General features: G+C 33.2%; 2 protein-coding genes and 1 long non-coding RNA gene across 7 annotated transcripts; 1 reads left to right on the top strand and 2 right to left on the bottom strand.

The window, feature by feature from the left end:
* Positions 1-1,784: 1,784 nt before the first annotated feature.
* On the bottom strand, positions 1,785-3,037 carry LOC130715569 (probable xyloglucan endotransglucosylase/hydrolase protein 23). The gene is made up of 2 exons (XM_057565685.1): positions 2,698-3,037; positions 1,785-2,536 (listed from the first exon to the last, which is right to left on the bottom strand). The coding sequence occupies exons 1-2, from the start codon at positions 2,971-2,973 to the stop codon at positions 1,937-1,939; spliced, it is 876 nt and encodes a 291-aa protein (XP_057421668.1). The 5' UTR covers positions 2,974-3,037; the 3' UTR covers positions 1,785-1,936.
* Positions 3,038-7,318: 4,281 nt separating this feature from the next.
* LOC130715570 (uncharacterized) lies at positions 7,319-10,797 on the bottom strand. Of its 5 annotated transcripts, XR_009011695.1 has the most exons (5): positions 10,511-10,797; positions 10,264-10,319; positions 9,037-9,217; positions 8,163-8,906; positions 7,319-7,807 (listed from the first exon to the last, which is right to left on the bottom strand). It is a non-coding gene; the product is annotated as an uncharacterized LOC130715570 (long non-coding RNA). The 5 variants fall into 5 exon arrangements; XR_009011694.1 differs by lacking the exons at positions 10,264-10,319; positions 10,511-10,797 and adding an exon at positions 9,325-10,257; XR_009011697.1 differs by lacking the exons at positions 10,264-10,319; positions 10,511-10,797 and adding an exon at positions 9,465-10,257.
* Positions 10,798-14,760: 3,963 nt separating this feature from the next.
* Positions 14,761-16,018, top strand: LOC130715568 (probable xyloglucan endotransglucosylase/hydrolase protein 23). Its single transcript, XM_057565684.1, has 2 exons — positions 14,761-15,110; positions 15,249-16,018. Exons 1-2 carry the CDS (start codon positions 14,835-14,837, stop codon positions 15,846-15,848), a joined length of 876 nt encoding a protein of 291 aa, XP_057421667.1. The 5' UTR covers positions 14,761-14,834; the 3' UTR covers positions 15,849-16,018.
* Positions 16,019-17,478: the final 1,460 nt, after the last annotated feature.

Genomic DNA, 17,478 nt, shown 5'->3' with positions numbered 1-17,478 from the left:
ATTTTTCCTCATGATCCTTTCATCTTCCCAATCAAAAGTGAATTTGTTAAGTGTCAACGACAAGTACCTTAAAACATTTGTTTGTTTTGATGATAGCATATAATATGTGAATGAATATGTACTAAAAGTTTATATTTTAAATTTCAGTAACTATCTATGACTTAACGCTTGAACAAATAAGGACATCGTATTTTTTCGATGTACCAAAAAAAAAACAAGGATATCGTCTACCAAGACAGGCACCGTCTACTATCAATGATGCCATTTAAAAATCGATCACGCCAAACTATAATTGATATAATCATGTAAATCTTCCCATTGATTTTTGATTAAATCATTCTATATTTTCTTCCACTCAAAAGTCATCATTCGAAATATTAGGTTTATGCAAAATAAAGAATCCCATTTTGTTCATTAAATTTATGAACAAACTCAAAATAAACTAAAGAAAACTAAAGAAAACAAGATCAAAATAAACTTCAATAAGGGAAGAAGGACCATCCTAAAAACATTAGTCGGTTATATTGCACAAATTTTTAATGAGGTTGTCTAAATGATTTCATGGAAAAATTTAGATTAAATCACCTTAGTCCCATATGGACTAATGATATTTAAGATAAGTGAAATTTTTAACCCCCATACCTTAAGGGCTCGTTTGGTGGTCAGGATAAGATATGATAGGATATGATATGTGAGCAGGATAGGATAAGAGCAGGATAGACTCTTATCATATTCTGTGTTTGAGGTGCACATGATAAGGACATGATATGATAAGGAAAAATGTTATATTTGAATAAAAAATACATTTAAAAATTGATCATTCTATTAAATTTATTTTTTTTACATTTTCATGAATGAGTCTATATTTTAAAATAACTAAAATTAATTTAAATTTTATTAATTAGCCTATTTTATTGCTTTGAAGATAGCCTATATTTTAAATAAAATTATGCTATTAACCAATTGGTTTTCATTTAGTTGTGACATGTGATAATTAACAATAAAAGTTAACTAGATTAAGAATATTATTATTTCAAAAGTACTTTATATTTAAATTATAAATTATTATATAAGTAGATAAATAGTTTTAAATAATAGGAGATGAAAAGAGAAAATTAGTCTATAACTATTAAAAAATAATATTTGTAATCAATTGGTTTTCACTTAGTTGTGACACGTGATAAATAATACAAATTAACTAAATTAAAAATATTATTATTTCAAAATTACTTTATATTTAAATTATTATTAATTTTTAAATAATAGGAGATGAAAATATTAAATTAGTCTACTACTATTAATAAATCAATATTTGTAGTCTATTTTACTATTTATGAATAATTATTACATTTATTTTTTATTTTAGTTAAATAATATTTTTATATTTATTAATGAATATTATTATAAATTATATAATATTAAAATAAATTAATTTGGAGTCTGGATAGTGAAAGAAAATATATAACTGGTATCCTATCTTGTTCTCTCCTAGTTTCCCCCTCAGGATAACTTTTACACATGATGGACATGATATGATAGGAGACTGGATATCGTTATCCTATTCTGCTGGTGTAACAAACAAGTGAAACAACAGATAACAACAAGATATGATTACTATCCTGTCCTATTATACCCTGTCCTGACCACCAAATGGGCTCTAAGTGTAATTGGTTCATTTAGAACTAAGGTGATTTAAAACAAAGTTTTTCAGAAACCATTTAGATAATTAAAATGGGGTAAAGGAAGAGAGACCAAAAGGAAAAGTGATGACAAGGAACCGAGAGTCATCAAAGAATAATTTTAACAATTTATTATTTCAAAGTTGATCTACACACGTGATATTTTACATTGTATATCACACAAACCCAAAGAATAAAGACATAAAAGAATGATACTACAAAGGTCACAAATATTGAAACACTATTTGAGGATTCCTCTATGAATGGGTGCATTCGGTTGGAAGGCCTTGTGGAAATCTCTTCTTGTCAGCGCAGTAATTGTAGACCATGTAGTTCTTCTGCACCCACCGCAACCTCTGGTAACCAGTGGAATCAAGCTCTTGCTTGAGCCATGATGCAGAGCCAGAAGCAGTGGAAGGTGAGTTTGATTTGCATGATGATTTCCCACCGCTCCAGACACAGGCATTATTGGCATTGAAATTCCTATATGATGCTGTAAAAGGAGCCTTAGACCAATCTGTCTTGACTAGTCCACCCCTTGTTGCCCAATCATCAGCATTCCACAGGCTTGATGTTAACCTCATTGGTTGATTCTTTGGAAATGGAACTCCAGCTGATTCCAAATTCTTGAACTCCCTAATTGGTGTCCCATCCACTGAAAAGACAATGCGTTGGGGATTCCAGAGGATTGAGTATGTGTGGAAATCTGCAGTTGGGTCAAACCAGAGATGAAATTGCTGCTCTCTGTTTCCTTTTCCTTGGCTGAACACATTGGTGTGAAGAGTATAAGGGTCACCACTCAAATTCCCCAAGAATTCAAAGTCAATCTCATCCCATGTTGATCCCTTTGATGAAAGCTGAAAAAGAGGAAAAAATTATCAGTGCCATATGATTCAACGTTCATTCATGTAAGGTGTTTGATATAATCATATAATTACTAGATGAGTAGAGAACAGAAGAGAACAAAACAAAACAAATGAGATGGTAAAGAAATGTGGGTGTAACTGTGTATGCTTACATAATATGCAGTGACAGTGCCAGCAGAATTTCCTGGAACGAGCTTAATCTGCATGTCAATCTTGCCAAACAAGTATTCATTCTTGGACTCAAATCCTGAGCCAGAGGCTTTGTCAAGGGACAGGGTGAGGAGATTTCCATTGTTGAGAATTTTGGCTCGACCATCTCCCCATGTAATCTGAAAGTCTTTGTTGAAGTTACCAGCAGCACAAAGGACAATGTAAGAGCTCACAAACAGAGAAATAAGAAGCATCAGTGATAGGTTTGAAGAGGCCATGTTGTGTACAAATCAATGAACTATGAAATATGAAAGAAATGGTAATGAGTTTGATGTGAAGGTTGAAGAGTTTGCATGAGTTTATTATATAGTGGGGGAATGAGCGTGTGATTTTGACTAGTAGAGAAGAGGAAAGGGAAAGGAAGGTCCATTGTGTGCTCAGCTGGAGATAGTTGTATTGTACTACATACAGTAAGAAAAAGCTGTCAAATTAAAGCTAAAGAGGTAACGCCCTTCAATCGAACCCAACCCAACCAAACCTTGTCGTATTTAATTAATATGAGAAGGTAAATGCTGGTGGAGGGTGTGAACGTGAACCACGCGGTTTTTGTATTGGTCTTTAGGACTTGACAAGGTCACTATCTCAGGTAAAGTGATCAAGGTGATATCTTAGTGGATAGGGTCACGGTCACCAAGCGTGTGATGTGGGGCACCAATTATAGTTTTTTTATCTTGGGCTAAATCCACCATATAAAAAAGGTGGGTTATTTATTTGAATAAGTGCAGCTGGCTGCTAAGTTCAGCAGCTCATGGATTAGATAGAATCACTTTCAAAGCAGAGATACATGTGACCAAGAACTTAATTTGAGTTTTACAGCGGTTCAAAATCATGGATTTAAGGAGAAAAGTTTTTTTTTTAACTCAAGGAGAAAAGTTAAAGCCGGTGGATTGTGATAATCTAGCTCAAGTCTTTTATAATACAATTAAAAAAAATTGGCTTAATGACCTATGAGGATATTTAACCCTGCCCAAAATAACAGATATAATTACTTATAAATAATTAATAAATTAATAAATTTTATATGAAAAATATATTCTACTTATGTTAAATGTGATTAGTCAACTTAGGACCATGAGTTATTTAACTCAAATTTTTGCATGAGTCATTTAGACAAACACTTTTCAAAGAGTATTATTTTTCTTTTTGAAACTAAACATTATTAATTAAACTTTACCAACTATACCTTTAGCTTAATATGATTCATGATTCATAACGTTGAAAGAAAAATAGAAAGAGTCGATCAAAATAAATAGGACAGATAAATGGTATATATTTTTTGGTACATCGAAAAGATGATAAATTGTATATTAGGAAGATGGAAGTAATTTTAACAAAAAAAAAATATTAGTAAAATTTTTAATACGTGTGTCAAATCTTAAAATAACAGATAGAAACAAAGAAAGTAGGTTTTTTTTTTAAAATGAAGTAGAATTAAGGCTTAAATACATTTTGTGTCCATACTCCATATAGTGTTTTGCAAATGAGAGATTTATGTCCCTATAGTTTTAACTAGTATTTTTTACCCGTGCGATGCACGGGGGATACCCACTTTTGTATCTTTATGACTTTTTTTAAAGATATTTTACGGATTATTAGAACAATTTTTTTTTAGATATAACGAACCAAAATTTGTAAGTTTTTTTTTTTATTTTGTACATCGGAAAGAAGTTTTTTTATTGAATGTTTGTTTTGGTTTTTTGAGTTACTATTCTTTTATCTTATTTATCCTCGTCTTGTGACCCGTGCGTTGCACTGGGTATTTGTTTTTATTGGAAAATTTTTACTGTTAGTAATGTAAGTAATTAGTTATTTCACCAGGGTTTGAATTTGATCCCTCACCCTTTATTCTCCACAACTCTTATGTCTTCTAACTCGTTACTTGACCTAACCCTCGAGAACATTCTTTTTTCTTTTAAGCGTTAAATTTTTCAAAGTCAATGTTTTTTTTACGTTTAGTAAAAGAAAGTTTTTGAACCAAACCCGAGTCGAGTGCTCGATCCTTAGGAGCCGCACTCATGGAGAGGCCTTTAACTTTCACCACATCCAAGTTGAAATTGCGAGCGCAATTTAATACACCAAAAATAAAATTTTATAAATTTAATGAAAGAAATTAATTTTAGATATAACAAAATATAAATTTAGAAGTTTTATTTTGGGATTAATTTATCATGTCTCGCTGCCATCACGAACACAATTGCCTTTAATTTTTCGTCGCCATCAGTGAAGGACGCGCCAGTGATTGTGGCACTTGTGGTGGCAGCAGTGAGGCTTGAGTGTTAGTAGTGATTGTGGCAACGACGAACACGACGACAGTGAAAATGAAAACAAAAAGTCAAAAATACATGTTTGCTAAATTTTGAAAATGAAATCTGAAAATGTTTTCACAAACCATGGTTTCATTAAAATGTTTTCGAACGTTTTTCCTCAAATTTAATTGGGATTATATAATAGAAAGCAATATGAAATATATTAATTCGAATACAATTAAAATGACCAATTTCTATTAATTTTATCCCTTAATTGATATTTTTATTACTAAACAGTTAAAAAAACTAAGCGTAGGTGAAAATGTTTTTTTGAAATAAATAGGTTTTGTCCAAAAATAAATAAATAGGTGAAAAGGTTAGTAGAAAGTTTATTGTTACATTCATATCAAATTTAATGTAATCTTTCAAATATATCAATGTAAGAATCCTAAACTTTAATTGCTTAAGATTAATATTAATATTAATTTACATATTTTGTTAATCCAAAATAATTTGGCATGTCCTATAGAATTCCATAACTGATACCAAGTTTTTTAAGATTCATATTAATTACTACACTATATAAATCAAAAATAAATTGTCATGTCCTATGGAATTCCTTAAATAATTTTTTTATTTGGTTTCTTACTAATATTAAATAAAAAATCATAATAAATTTAGTTGTAGGTCAAAGGATTAGCAGAAAGTTTATTTTTGCATTATATCCAATGTAATTCACTAACTGATATTAACCTCATTATTTGGTGAAGGTGTAAGGGTTAGTCCTCACTAACAAAATTTGGTGAATGTGAAAGGGTTAGTCAAATATTTATTTTGGCATTCATATCAAATTAACGTTAAACATCTACCTTTAATTTTTAACTATTATTATTAATATTAATTAAAATATTATATAAATAAAAAATAATTTAGCATGTTCTATGGAGTTCTTTTTTTTTTTGAAAAATCAAGAGAAATATTATAAATATAGAAAATGCGTTGGGAACAAACCTCCCAAGTAGTTGAACCATGTTCTATGGAGTTATATCAGTAATATTAACTTTTTTTATTTAGTGCGTAATTAATATTAACTAAACAATAAATAAAAAATTGCAAGTGAAAGGGTTGTGAATTGATGACGATTAATATCAATATAAATATTAATTAATATATTATATAAATAGAAATTATTTTATCACGTTCAATGAATTTATTTCTTGGAAATTCACTTTTTAAGATTATTAATTAATATAACTGTAAAAGATTACAATACCTTTTGGAATACCATAACTGACATTAACCTTTTATTTTGGCGATTAATTTTTACATTCTTTAATAATATACTAATCAATATATTATAGAAATATAAACTAATTGATCATGTCTTATGGAATTTCATAACTGATATTTCGAAAATGAAAGACTAATAGTTGTAAGGGGAAGGTTTAGTGAATTTTTTTGTTAGCATTGATATGACATCTAATGTTAAAACCCTTTAGTTTCTAATTTTAATATTAATTTTAACTAATATATTGAATAAATATTAAATGATTAATCATGTCAACTTAAATTTAATGTTAATTAAATCCTTAACCTTCGATGGTTAAATATTATTAATAAATTTAATAATATAGTATGTATAAAAAATTATAATATGCCCGAATATATCTCAAGTAGTAAGAGTTATGGTACATGTGGGTTGGGTGAGGGAGATCCAGTGATCAATTCCTGGAATGTGAAATTTATCTTTATTTATCTTTCCGATGTAAAAAAAAAAATCCTATGGAATTATGAAACTGGTGTTAACTTTTTTATTTAATCTGTAACTAATATTAACTAAACACTAACGTATATGAGGGTACTTTAAAAAATAAACGTATATGAGAATGTAACTAATATTAACTAAACACTAACGTATATGAGGATACTTTAAAAAATAAATGTATATGAGAATGAATGTATCTGTGTGATATATTACAACATATAGTAATTTATAAATTAGTAATATGATAAATTACATATTAATTATTTCAAAATATACTTTTTTTAAAGTGAATATATATATTATTTCTTATTCAAATTCTAATAAGTTTGTCCCGAAGGATGACTCAAGTGGTAAGATGGGTATGGAAAGGAAAAATCTAGAGATCAATTTCTGGATGGTATAATTTATTATTCCAATGCACCAAAATAAAAAAAATTCTAAAAGCCAGCACCCCATAAAAAGTTTCTTTTCATTTGCAAATAATTATCAATTTTGTATATTCATATAGTGCAAAACAATATTTGAATTTCACCAATAAGGATCAATGCACTCTTTCAATTAACCTGGTACCATCCATTATACAACGCAAAAGTCTTTATTAAGGATCATTACATTTTTCTATTATACAACACTGGTTAAGTTTCAATCAATAGCAATACAAAACATAAAAAGCTCAACAAATTCTCTTTTTTTTTTTCAGGGGGAGGATAGGGAGGTCACACAACAGGTAATCACAATGATACTACACAACAATATTTCAATCCTTTCTTGATGGTAATAGTCAAATCCATATCCCACGATGATGCTGCTCTATCCTTGTACCAAGCTCTGAATTTTTTTGTGGCTGACCTCAGTCCTGTCAAATTAAAATCCCTATGGTTTATAGCATCCAAGATCTACCCATTTTGAAACTCCACTTTGTCTCTTAATTGAGAGGCTTGGATATTCTCAGAGCCTCAAAGGGATGCACTGGTGTTGTTCCCAATTTAATTAGAACATATTACTAATGAAGTCATCTGGTTCCTGCATAATGGATGTTCCCTGAGACACCAATTTACAACAGTAAAATAGATTTTTTCATATTCAGTAAAATTATCAAATGATGCTAAGTTTTAGGAAAGATTTTTGCAAGTTTGGACATAGAGAAGAGAAATTTGAGTGGTATACAATCTTCAGAACTTATGGCCATGCTTTATAATGTACGTACAATTTTGATTAGTCGTCAATTTTGGCATAGAGACTTATAGCAGAATGTGTAGAGTTTCAAGTTTGCCAGGAGTAACTAATGAAATAATTCTTCAAGGAAAGTGTAGAGTTTGAACTTTGAAGTTTGCACACAAATAGAAAAGGATCAGGAAAAGTCATAAATAAAGCAAAATAAAAGAAGAGTTTATACCGCTGTTGAAGACGCTGACTGTGATGGACGCCTCTCAACAAACACTCTATTCCCTTTCCTTCTCTTTCAATCTTCCACCTCTAGTCCAAAATCAAAAGATAAATGCACATTAAAATAGAAGTGGAATCCATAATAAGAAGTTAAGTTAAATAAAAGAAACCTTGTATCAAAAGATTGAATAAAAGAAGCAGACATATATCACATTTTTCAGCCTAGTTTATCTGAAGAACTAATAACAAATCATGTTCTTATACAAATTTCATAGTTGATCTACCAACAAACTTTCACAAAAACAACTTTTTTAATCAAACTCTTCCTTTGTTGAGCAATAAAAATATGGCAAACATCTACCAACACTTGAATTCCTTTATCCTGAGCACTGAGTTTTTCAGCAGCCACATCAACATTTTGCTGCTTAATTCAACCAAACGAAAAAAAAAAACTTTCCAGTTCATTAGCCATTCATCAACAGAATCTATGCCCTCATCTAGCCGCTTCCATAGTATAGATGAGTAGCGTGTTGCCTCAAGTTAGCAACACCTCGATGCACCTCCGATCCACTGCTGTTCCCTCCTTCCCCAATCTTTCTGTAAAACATTTGTTTTCTTACCCTTGCCATGAAATGTGGAACAATCAGTAGAGAAAATGATTAAAAGCAGTGGCAAGTTAATGTTTACCTTAGAAGCATTCATTTGCTTTACTTTCATGACAGTAGCCACCGTCGGTTCAAACTCACCTTTTCAACTGGAATAAGAAGGGAATATAATAATAAAGATATTGAGAACTTCACACCTTTGCAATATAGAAAATTCTCTCTGCCATATTTTCTAAAACATTTGGATTAAATAATCCAATGGAAAAAATTGATACTTACATTAACCACATCATAAACTCTATGTAGAACACCGGTCTACAATTAACAGAAGTCTTCAAAGAAACAACATGCAACAGGGTAATATGATGAGCCAATTAAGAACTGCACCATCTTCTAACCCAGCTCATAGCCTGCACTCTTTTCTATGTTTTCATCCGGATATGGAGGCTGCTTGAAGTAGCTGATAAAAAGAAGTTCAAGAAATGTCAAATTAAATAAAAACTACGCAAGCAAAGATATTGAGTTGAAGAGAATTAGTAGCAGCTCAAAAAAACTGAGTACGCATACACTGATGCGGAAGCTTTTCTTATACAAATTAAAGAGTCTCTTATGTGATTATCAATTGAACCCATAATAAGAACAATTGAGTGATCTCAAAGGGAAAAACAATTAGGTTGCAGTTAACCCAAGATTAGTTGGAGATTTACTCTTATCATAAAGAATTGAATATATAGGACAATAGTGCCAAACTTTCTGTTACATCAGGTTTTAGATTCTTTTGGTCATGCATGATTGAGAAGCATTTTGGTAATACAGATATATAGACTTACACTAATGGATAGTGCATGAGAATACAAAATTGGATATTAAACATCAATTTTAAAACTAACACATGGATTAGAATGAAGAGTGGAAACTGGGAACAGTTTTGGATAGTTAAGGAATGAAGGTCCAAGCAATTTGATGTATTTGGGCAGTTTCACTTGTCTTATTAGAGGTGCCAGAGAGCCCCACACCCATCTGAACAATGGGAAAATAAAACATACTCTTCTTTGAACCCAAAACTTGGATTGCAAAGGCTCAAATCCAGCTCATAGTGCAACAAAAAGTACCTGAAAGTTAAAAACTTTCTAGAATATCACAGATATTGGAAGGAGTGAAATTGTTGGTAAAAAATCAATAGTGGTATGTGAGCAGCAGAGATAGAAGAAACTGCACAAAAGAACCTCCTCCTGATCTTTCTTTTGCTGGTTTAGATCCTTTAAAAAGAAGTTATGATGAATAGATTGAATAATGAGGAATAAGAGGGGAAAGATAGATGTTAAACCATAATTAAATTTATAAAAAGATGAAGCAGCAGAGGGGGATGAGTAAGAAATTAGGGATTATTTAGCTAAGGGAGTCCAACATGTGTGTAACCAAATGAAAGACTCATAATCTACAAAATGATGGAAAAAACACTCCTTTTTATGGGAAAGCAAACAGAAAAATGGTGAAAGTTCTTACCTTGGGAACAGAAGAGAATGTGATCGGTGAGCTTCATAGGAAGACAGAATGGTACCCTGCGGAATTGGTTTAATTTGCCCAAAAAAAGTAGAATAAATAAAATGAAATGAGTTTGGGATGAAGAACATGTCAAATCCATATCCATAACCACATGAACAAAGGTTTGCACGAATGAGTTGCACGGAAGGAAACAATGGAGAAAAGGCCAAAGCAATACAAAACAATGGGATATTTTTAAAAAACTCACCGAAAACTGAAGTTCCAAATGGACGAAACAATTTCCTCAGTTCGCCATCGACGATGGCACAGGTTGTGTCCTCTAGATCTTCTGTCCCAACCACTTAAAGAGAGGGCCTTGCGATGTAATGGGGAGAGGAATCTCTGGCCTCAACATCGCAAACAAAGAAACAGAAGAGGAAGAGAGTGAAGATGGAGAGTGGAGACATTCCAACTTCCAAGTGAATGGAAAAGACGGACAGCTGAGAAACAAAACGGAAGCGAATGGAAAACAAAACGGAAGGCTGAGGGAACAGAAAAGAGCAAAAGAAACGTAAGAAAAGGGAAATTGTGATTGAGGAATAAACGGCTAGGATCGAATCTTTAGGAAATAATGTGTACTTTTACTAAAATGTCCATGCTAAAAATTATATTGTTGTGCATTAAGGTGTTGAATGACTGGTTTGCCCCCAATGCTGCACAAACTCTCACTTTATAGAGTTTATAGATTACTTGAATTAAGTATGTTAAAATTAAAGTAAATAATTTTAGTCCAAATATTGTTTTCTTGCTCATTTTCATTTTTTTTATATTAGCAATTGAATTTCATCCTTAAAATATTTCTTTTATTATGAATAATTTAACAAACATGATGGTGCATTCCAGGGGCGGACCCACGTAGCACTGAGGGGGTTCAACTGAACCCCCTGAAAAGAAAAAAAATTCTACTTACCCCCCTGTATTAAATTTTTTTGAACCCCCTGAGATTTTTAATTTGCACCCATGACCCCACTTGCACCTCTCTCTCTCACACACTCACAGATCACCCAGTCTTTCTCGCACTCTCAGTCTCATTAGGTCTGGCCGTCAACAAGCATTGAAGCACACACGCAGCCCACCACCGGCCACCAGCCCACCACCACGCCACCACCGCCGCGCGCCTCTCAATCTCTGTATGTCACGAGAAGTGCTCTGCGTTGCCAGCGTTGGGAATCTGCACAGCTGCACTCAAGGAGTCAAGGTTTCTTTCTTTCTTATTTATTTTGGTATGGATGTGAATATGTGATGGTCAGATGGTGGATGTGGAGTTTAATTGAGTTGGTTTTGAATTTTGATGTTTTGTAGAGAAATGGGTTTACAGTCACAGATGTGTTTTTGTGCAATGTTAGTTTGAATGGTTTAGAAATTAGATTGATAGAAATAGAATGATAGTGTTTAGAAATTACAGATGTGTTTTTGTGGCGAGCAACTTTTGGCAGTTTTGGGTAAGAAAGTGAGGGAGGAGGAGGGGTTCCAGAGAGATTGGAGAAAGGAATAAGATGATGATGGTGTGTTAGAGGGGGAAGGGTTCCAGAGAGGGGGAGGGCTTTTCCCTTTACACACAGTGAGCACTGTATTTTTCTTTTTAAAATTAAACGTGAGAGTGATTGATACTGTCGGCACAATTAAACCAAAATAGGAAGGATGCTTGGAGATGGTCACCTGAAACTGAGGGGAAGTTTACTGTCCGGTCCGCATACGAAGCGCTGTTGGGCCCAATTGAAGGGGAGGACTCTGTGCTATTTAAGAAAATATGGTATGGTATTGCGCCATCTAATGCTACTGGTTTTGTTTGGAAGGTTGTAATTGACAGGATTCAATCAAGAGCCAATATGAGGAGAAGAAATATTATTCAGTGAGGATGAGGCTAAGTGCGTGTTGTGCAATGTGGAGGAAGAGACTACTGGTCACTTGTTTTTCTCTTGTCAGGGGGTGGTTGAGGTATGGAATTGCTGTCATAATTGGTTAGGATTGTCTATTGTTTTACCAAAGGATCGAAAATTTCATCTACTGCAACATGAACTATTAATGTTAAATCAGAAGCAGAATAATGGTTTGAGGACACTATGGATGGCGGTGCTGGGTGTATGTAGATAATGGTTTAATATGGGGCAGGTTGGTTTATATATAATGCTAGTGCTGTGATGGGGATTCTTGACTCATGTGAGGACAGTTTCTAGTATTGGTTTCCCCTGGTTCACTGATGTTGTATCATTTCTAATTCATTCTTGGCAAGATGCTGATGGGATTCGGTTGTGATGGACTTCAAGGGCTGCTACAGCTTTAGCAATTGGGTCTTATCTGGTATTGGAAGGAGTAATGGGCTAGTAGACATGGCAATAGGCTTTGCTAATCAGACTTTGTGGCAGTTTATAGTTAATCTTGTTCTTAGATGTTTTTAGATGTTTTTTCCTTTTTTTTTATTGGGTTGAAGTACCCATTGTACTTCGTTTCAATATATAATTCATGGCTTATAAAAAAAAACGTGAAAGTGATTTTTCAAGTGATTTTTTGGTTAGTGTTTTTGTGCAATGTCCCTAATTCTTGTTGTTGTGTAAAGCTTGATTTCCCTAAATTGATTTTCCTAATTCATAAGACATATTAAGAATTATGATTATGGTATTGGTATGTTTTTAATTTTAGGAAGGTCATGGACAAATTTTTAGTAAAGAGAGCAAGGTCATGAGCAATGTGGATCAAGCTCATCATCAATGTGCTCATTTGAAAAATTTGAACCCCCTGACCCCGGGTCCTGGATCCGCCACTGGTGCATTCCCCATACCTTGAGGTTTTGATGTTGAAAGACTCTCTCGCGGTCTAGTTGCTTGTTAATGCTTTGTTAATCTTCCAATGCAAAAAAAAAAAATTAATTACATTTTTTCAACAACTAATATATTATGAGTGCAGAAATATGATGAAAAAAAAATTATAAATAAGTATAAATTAAATTTTTTACTTAGATATATTTTTAGTCCCTACATAACTACATTATAGAGACCTTTTGGTTTTAATCCCTAGTTGGTAGCGTGGCCAATTTGATATGGAGTTTCATCATCCACATCACCTTGTTATTTTGTAACAGAGCATGACGAAAGTGAGTCGATTTGCCAAGTTTTGAAATGTAGGACTAATGATAAGATGCTAGTTCTTAATTATTAGTTTTTTAACATTATTTATGTGGGCCCGTATTGCTACATGTGCTTAAGTAATTCTCATGCAATTTTGCTTCAACTATGAGTTCTTAATTCCTAGTTCTTACCACTATTCATTAGGTCTCACCAACCACATTATTTATACTTTTTATTTTCATAAAGTAATAAAACAAAACTCATAAAGTAATTTGGATGAGAGAAAAATAATAATTCTTTATGCTAAAAACTCAAAAAGTAAAACTCCTTATATAAGAACTGAGTTCTTATTTTTAAGAATTAAGAACTCTATGTCAGCACCTCTAATGATTAAAAACTCAGTTCTTAGTTCTTATTCTTAACTAAAAAATAAGAACTAAGAACTAAGTATCCATATTTTGAAGGAACAAAAACATATTTAGGCCAATATATATAAATAAACTAAAAATATAACTAATCACTGTTGCGTGGTGATTGCTTACTATGACGGTCCTTTAATTATGAAGTCGGAAGTCTGTTCATCACCTAATAAAACACATTTTGTGGTTAATTATTTACCGTTTAGTTCAAGCACTCACGATAAGAGGAGTAATCACTGTTAGTGTTGGTGATCTGATTGTGGATACCTGGTAAAAAAAAAACTAAAAATATAATTAAATCAAAGACCATAGTAAAAGATTAGTTTGTTAAACATTTATTGCACATAGGTTTATAATTCTATTAAAAGACTTCCAAATTGTCATAGTCCACACCGGCTTCAGCTTAGCTCCTTAAATCCATGAACAGCAAAAGTTCAAATTAAGTTCTTGGTTACATGTCTCCATCTCGGCTTTGAAAGAGATTCTATCTAATCCATGAGCCACTGAACTTTGCAGCTGCCACATAAACAACCTAGCTTTTGGATATATGTGGTGGATGGTGGATGAGTAAAAATTGGAAGAATTATAATTGGTGCCCCACATCACACGCTTGGGGTAATAGCAATAGAGCTTCATCAACAGTTCAAGGGTGGCGGCTAGTGGAGGCGGTGACTGTGACCGGTACCATCTTGAAGATCATACTTATACCACATACCTAAGGTTGTGACCGTGTCAAGTTCCAGAAACCAATACCAAATCCGCGTGGTTCACATTCTCCACCAGTATTTACCTTCTCATATTAATATAAATACGACAAAGTTTGGTTGATCTTTAATATGACAGCTTTCTTCTTAATAGTACAATCCAACTATCTCCAGCTTAGCACAAAATGGACCTTCCTTTCCCTTTCTTCTTCAAGTTGCAAATAATTAATACGCTCATTCCCCCACTATATAAACTCATCCAAGCTCTCCAACCTTCACATCAAACTCATTAACACTTACTTCATAGCTTTATTCACACAAAAAACTTAGCTTCTTTACACAACATGGCCTTTTCAAGCACATCACTGATGCTTCTTATTCCTCTGCTTGTGAGCTCTTACATTGTCCTTTCTTCTGCTGGTAACTTCAACAAAGACTTTCAGATTACATGGGGAGATGGACGTGCCAAAATTCTCAACAACGACAATCTCCTCACCCTCTCCCTTGACAAAGCCTCTGGTTCAGGATTCGAGTCCAAGAATGAATACTTGTTTGGCAAGATTGACATGCAGATTAAGCTGGTTCCAGGAAACTCTGCTGGCACTGTCACTGCATATTATGTAAGCATCCATACACATTTCCTTATCATTTCATTTTGTTATGTTCTCTCTACTCACCTGTAATTATATCATCAAATACCTTGCATGAATGAACATTGAATCATATGGCTAACTGATAATTTTTTTCCTCTTTTTCAGCTTTCCTCTAAGGGATCAACATGGGATGAGATTGACTTTGAATTCTTGGGGAATTTGAGTGGTGACCCTTATACTCTTCACACCAATGTGTTCAGCCAAGGAAAAGGAAACAGAGAGCAGCAATTTCATCTCTGGTTTGACCCAACTGCAGATTTCCACACATACTCAATCCTCTGGAATCCCCAACGCATTGTCTTTTCAGTGGATGGGACACCAATTAGGGAGTTCAAGAATTTGGAATCAGCTGGAGTTCCATTTCCAAAGAATCAACCAATGAGGTTAACCTCAAGCCTGTGGAATGCTGATGATTGGGCCACAAGGGGTGGACTAGTCAAGACAGATTGGTCTAAGGCTCCATTCACCGCATCATATAGAAATTTCAATGCCAATAATGCTTGTGTTTGGAGCGGTGGGAAATCATCATGCAAATCAAACTCACCTTCCTCTGCTTCTGGCTCTGCATCATGGCTCAAGCAAGAGCTTGATTCCACTGGTTACCAGAGGTTGCGGTGGGTGCAGAAGAACTACATGGTCTACAATTACTGCGCTGACAAGAAGAGATTTCCACAAGGCCTTCCAACCGAATGCACCCATTCATAGAGGAATCTTCAAATAGTGTTTCAATATCGTAGTATCATTCTTTTATGTCTTATATTCTTTGGGTTTGTTTTTTTACAAATACTCTTTGGTTCTGTGTTCTATACAATGTAAAATTTCACGTGTAGATCAACTTTGAAACAATAAATTGTTAATTTTTTTTTGTTGCTAAAGTCGGCTGAGTAAAACAATAGTAAATGTTTTACTAAAAGAATGAACATACAATGGTTAGCGAAGACCCTTTTATATAATAGGTTAGCCCCCTAATCCAAGATATGAGCACTAGGGGTGTACAGGATTCGGTCCTGTCCATTGACTCGTCCTAGCCCATGTCCTTTAGACCCGCATCTCGTCGGGTTTCTTTGGGTCTAGGACGGATTCGAATTTAAAAACTGGATCATATCAATATTTAGCGTCGGGTAGAAGTCAAGTCAAACTCGTCCCACAACTCTACTTATCCACTAACCTGAAAATATGGTTTTGTATATTTTCATTAATTGTTAAGTTTCAAGTGAACTAAATTTATATTCTTTGCTCTAGTTTAGTATTTTGTTATGAAAACCTTCACTTTTATGTAGTTTCTTTCATAATTCATTAATAGGATAAGAAATTATTTTTTTACATAATGATAAGTATTTATAATTCCTTATTGAAATTCGAAATTTACTTTCAATTTGTCCTTCGGACCAACCAGGATGCATCTTTTTGTGACCTGATCTATGGTGAACTAGCACCTATTGGATCTAGGGACGGTTCATGTTTAAAAACTGACCCAATCAATATTTAGGGTCGGGTAAAAGTAAAGTGGAACTCGTCCCAACCTGTCCCACAAACACCCCTAATGGGTACATTGTATCCTGTTGGTTGACTAATCTATGAGATTGGGTGTAGTCGGGCGGGGGTCACACAGTCTTCTGCAGCGGGTGTATAACTGCGGAATATCCTGCTGACCTAGTGGGTTCCCTTGCAAGATGGGATTTATGTACTTGTGATTGTGAGTCCCTGACCTGCTAGTTAACAAGCCCAACTCCTTGAAACTCCGACCCAAACCTCATGGCGGTTCATTATTCTTTTATGGCTACCCGTTTTTTCTTTCACTTCTCTGCCTCTCAGCCATTTTCCTATTAGAATTTAGGCTTAGCTACATTTGTGGTCCTAATAAAGATGAGATTTTGGTCCCTCCACTTTTAAAACTAAACAACTAGAGTCCAATTATTGTTTTCTCGCTCATTTTTCATTTTAATTCATGTTTAACATTTGAATTTTTGACACTAAAATATTTTTTTTGTTATGAATAATTTCACAAACATGCTATTATTATGGTAGAAATAAAAATTGCATTTTTTTTCAACAATCAATAAATCATGAGTACATAAAATATGATGAAAACTTCTATATATAGGTATAAAATATGTATTGGATGGTCAAAAATATTTTCAACAGACTGGTAGGAAAAATTTATTCACAAATACTTCTCCACTATCATGATTTGTTGTAACAAAGTTTGCATATCGTTTTTTAAAGTGAATATTATTTTACTAAATTATTTTATTAATATACGTTTGGCAAATGCATGAATAACATCTAGTATGAATAAAATCTGCTACCCTTATGCTTTATTTGAATACAATCG

Source organism: Lotus japonicus, chromosome 4 (genome assembly GCF_012489685.1).
Source record: "Lotus japonicus ecotype B-129 chromosome 4, LjGifu_v1.2".
Classification (NCBI taxonomy): Eukaryota; Viridiplantae; Streptophyta; class Magnoliopsida; order Fabales; family Fabaceae; genus Lotus; species Lotus japonicus.
Note: the sequence above shows the minus strand (reverse complement) of the source record. Positions and strands in the feature narration are given on the sequence as shown.